This window comes from Amblyomma maculatum, chromosome 8, assembly GCF_055883805.1.
Source record: "Amblyomma maculatum isolate TAMU_Amacu chromosome 8, ASM5588380v1, whole genome shotgun sequence".
Classification (NCBI taxonomy): domain Eukaryota; kingdom Metazoa; phylum Arthropoda; class Arachnida; order Ixodida; family Ixodidae; genus Amblyomma; species Amblyomma maculatum.
This window is the reverse complement of record NC_139351.1, coordinates 67,417,031-67,420,986: the sequence shown is the minus strand read 5'-3', so window position 1 is coordinate 67,420,986 and position 3,956 is coordinate 67,417,031. Positions and strand designations below refer to the sequence as shown.

Sequence of the window (3,956 nt, the reverse complement as noted above, 5' to 3'; positions counted from 1 at the left end):
TGTGCTGTGCGATGTCAGGTGGTGGTGGTACAAACTTTATTCATTGAAGGCCAAAAAATTAAAAAAAGTAAAATTATGTTGCCGCCGTTCCGTGGGTGGCCTTCCGGCTGCTGGTCGTGGCCTCCAGGTCACGCCTGGCGGCGACTTCCGCTGCCCAGGTCGTAAGCCGCTGTTGAATATGCGGCTCCGAGCTGGCCAAAGCAGCCTCCCACAGCTGCGGGCTGTTTATTTGCCAGGAGACGGGGGGAAAGTGCGCCGGACAAGAGTAAAGAATGTGAGCATAGTCTGCTCGGGGAGAGCTGCAAAGCGTGCATTGGGGCGAGAAGGCACCGGGGTGAATAAGGGCAAGGCGTGCAGGGGAGAGGAAAGTGTGGGCCTGTAAATGGCGCCACGTATTCTGTTCGATTTTAGATAGGGACTTGTGAGGGGGAGGGAGGGATAATCGGGAGTTGCGGTAGTGGAGGGTGATGTCATGGAAGGTGAGGAGGGAGTCACGCGTGTCCATCCCGGGGTGGAGGGGGCCAGCTCGGTCGGTCATTTCGCGAGCGATAGAATTTGCCGCCTCATTTCCAGGGTGCCCCGCGTGAGCCGGAACCCAAATTAGTTGGATAGATCGGGAAGGGGGGGAGGAGTGCTTAAGGATATTGAGCGCAGAGGAAGAGATTCTACCCTTTGCAAAGTTGCGGACTGCGGTCTTAGAGTCGCTAAATATGAAAAGGGCTGGTGTGCTGGCAATGGCGAGGGCGATGGCTGCTTCCTCTGCGGCAGTGGAAGTGAGAGCATGGATAGTGGCGACGGAGAGGGGGGCTCGTGTATTAGAGACAGTGGCCAGGGCATAGGCGGGATGCGAGAGGTAGGGTGCCGCATCAACATACACGGCGTCAGACCGTGTACCGTACTGGCACCAGAGGGTGGAGGCGCGGGCAGATCGGCGAGCGGCATGATGCTCAGGGTGCATGTTCTTGGGAAGGGGCTTGACAGTGAGCATGGAGAAGAGGGAGCTGGGCAAGGGATGGGTGACAGAGATAGGGGAGACAGGGGTCAAGCGAAGGGAAGTAAGAAGGGCTCTACCAGGGGTGGTGCGAGATAAACGATCGAGTTGTGCCACGCGATGGGCATCCACAAGTTCTGAAAGAGTATTGTGGACGCCCATCGCTAGTAGACGAGAAGTGGGGGTGGAAGTGGGAAGCCCGAGAGCCGACTTATAAGTTTGGCGGATGAGACAGTTGACCTTGTCTTCCTCGGTACGAGACAGAAAGAGGTAGGGGAGGGAGTATACAAGGCGGCTTAGCACAAAGGCCTGAACAAGACGACGGAGGTCGTGCTCGCGCATGCCGTAGTGTCGGTTAGCGACCCGTCGGATCAGCCGTACCGTCTGCTGGACGGTGGTAGTAAGGCGGGAAAGGACAGTAGTGTGTTTGCCATTGGATTGGAGAAAGAGACCGAGAATACGGATGCAAGAGACAGAAGGGATGGGATGTCCGTCGATAGTGACGTTAAGGTTAGGAGATGAGGTTGGAGCTATGCCTCGAGCCAGGAGGAGCAGGACCTCCGACTTGGACGGGGAACAAGCTAGCCCGACCGTGCGAGCATAATCGGCGACCGTTTTAGCGCCTGCCTGGAGAGCTGCTTCCATCTCACCAAGATTGCCGGTAGTCACCCAGAGGGTGATATCATCAGCGTAGAAAGCATGGGAGAGGTTAGGAATGCTAGCTAGAGCACGTGCCATCGGAAAAAGGGTGATGTTGAAGAGAAGGGGAGAGAGAACAGAACCCTGGGGGGTACCTCGATTTCCAAGAGGGAAAGTAGGAGAGGAGAGGGTGCCGAATGAGATCTCAGCCGTGCGATGGGCAAGAAAAGCCTTGATGTAACTATGGATTCGGGAGCCCACGTTAAGGGTAGAAAGGGCGTCTAGGATGGCGGTATGGAAGACATTATCAAATGCTTTTGTCAAGTCCAGTGCCATGATCGCGCGAGTGCGCTTGGCGTGAAGAGGGTGAAGGACCTCTTCGGAGAGCTGGAGCATGACATCCTGTGTAGAGAGGGATGGGCGAAAGCCGAACATCGGAGCTTCAATGCACATCACGCGATGTCAGCGCACGTTAAAGATCCCCAGGTGATCGAAATTACTCCGTAGCCCTCCACTATGGCTCCTTTTTTCTCTTTCCACTTTCGCTCCCACTTTCACCTCTTCCCTTACGGCGCGGTTCAGGTGTCCACAGAGCAAGTGTGACAAATACTACGCCTTTCCCTTCCTGTGAAACAATAAAAACCTTCCCTTACGGAGCGGTTGAGGTGTTCACAGAAAACAAGTGAGACAGTTACCGTGCCTTTCCGTCCCTATAAATCAATCAATCAATCAGTAGCAGACCGCAATAAGTTCTAGAATTCTGCATCGCTCCCCTGGATTACCCAAAGGTTAACGTCATCCGCGTAGACATCGAATTTTAGCCCCTCCAACTCCGCGAGTTTGCCTGGGAGCTTTCTCATTGCCACGTTAAAGAGGAAAGAGGATAGCGCCGAGCCCTGCGGCTTGCCCCTGCTTCCCAGGTCGATCATAGGCGACTTTAAATTTGCAAAAGTTTATGCAAGCACGCCTGTCCTGACAGAAGGTCCTTGATGTACGTGTATGTTTTCCTCCCTACTTCAAGCTCGTTGAGCCCGTTGAGAATCGTGCCATGTTTGACGTTATCAAACGTTATCATATGAGGTTTAGCCCTAAAATTACCTTCGCGTCTTTAGTGTGCGAGTCCACTATGGTCATGCTGCAGTTGGAGCATCACGTCCTGCGTGCACAACTGTGGTTGAAACGCGACCATCTCGTGTGGCCAGATTGTTCTGCTCTATGAAGGCCGTTAACTTCGTCTGGACCACGTGCTCCATCAATTTCCCTTCGCGAGACGTCAGCGAAATTGGTCTGAGATTCCCTAGCGGCGGCGGCTTGCCCGGCTTTGGTATAATATTTGCCGCCTTCCACTGCTCTGGAATCTTCCTTCTGTCCCAAACACCTTGAATGTACTCTGTTAGGTGTCTAATCAAGTCATCATCTAGATTTCTAAGCATTTTATTCGTAACCCTGTCAAGGCCCGGGGCGGATTTAGTTTTGAGCCGCACAATCTCTGCCCGTACCTCCGCCTCCGTGATGGAACCGTCTAGAGCATCATTGGGCACCCCCCCCCCCCCCCCCCCCCCCCCGTACTCCAGTAGGAGGAGCGTTAGGTGTTCCCAATGTACGTCATGGATAACAGTGAGGTGGCCTACAATGATGTGGCTGAAGGCCAAATCGGGGCTGCGGTGGCTGAGGAGTGCCAATTTCCGCTGCGGCTATCCAGGTACGCAATATAGAAGCTGCGGAGATAGTGGCGATCGCTTTAGCTTGTGCAGGAACAAAAACAAAATTCATCATAATCGACAGTAAGACGGCCATTCAAAATTTTGGAAAAGTCAAGATCTCGCCGGAGGCGGAAAAGATCCTTAGCCAACAACCACTGAACAGGATATTTCAGATAATCTGGACACCCGCGCACGCTGCCGTCCCTGGCAACGAGGTGGTCCATGAACTAGCTCGAGCACTCTACTTGCAGGCAGACATGGGACCCCCCCCCCCCCCCCCCGACGACTGGGGCAATCAGGAGCGGTTGCTAAATTATGGCAAATAATCAACCATATCGCTTGGCACGTAGAAAACTTTGGCTGCGGGCGACCAAACGTTTCATCGAACACCACAAGCGTTCCGTTGAACGCATCAAATTTCAACAAGGTTGACGACTGGGCACGTTGGTATGGGTTCATACTTAACCAGCCAAAAGGCGAGACACAGCAAAGAGGAGGACAGGACAAGGCTGGACTATCAACTGAATGTTTATTTATCAGAAGAAAACAACGAAGACTCCTTCCGAAAAGCATCAAATTTCCCCGGTGTTTTAGGTAGTGGTGCTAATTTCGTTTATTGCATC

The 3,956-nt window shown here is 53.3% G+C and overlaps 1 protein-coding gene across 1 annotated transcript in view; it reads left to right on the top strand.

The window, feature by feature from the left end:
• The first annotated feature begins 3,237 nt into the window (after positions 1–3,237).
• Positions 3,238–3,956, top strand: part of LOC146181368 (nucleoporin NDC1-like) — a 41,302-nt gene continuing 40,583 nt past the window's right edge. The window contains exon 1 of the mRNA XM_084575771.1: positions 3,238–3,332. Coding sequence (XP_084431897.1) covers positions 3,238–3,332 — 95 coding nt within the window. The remainder of the gene's footprint in view (positions 3,333–3,956) is intronic.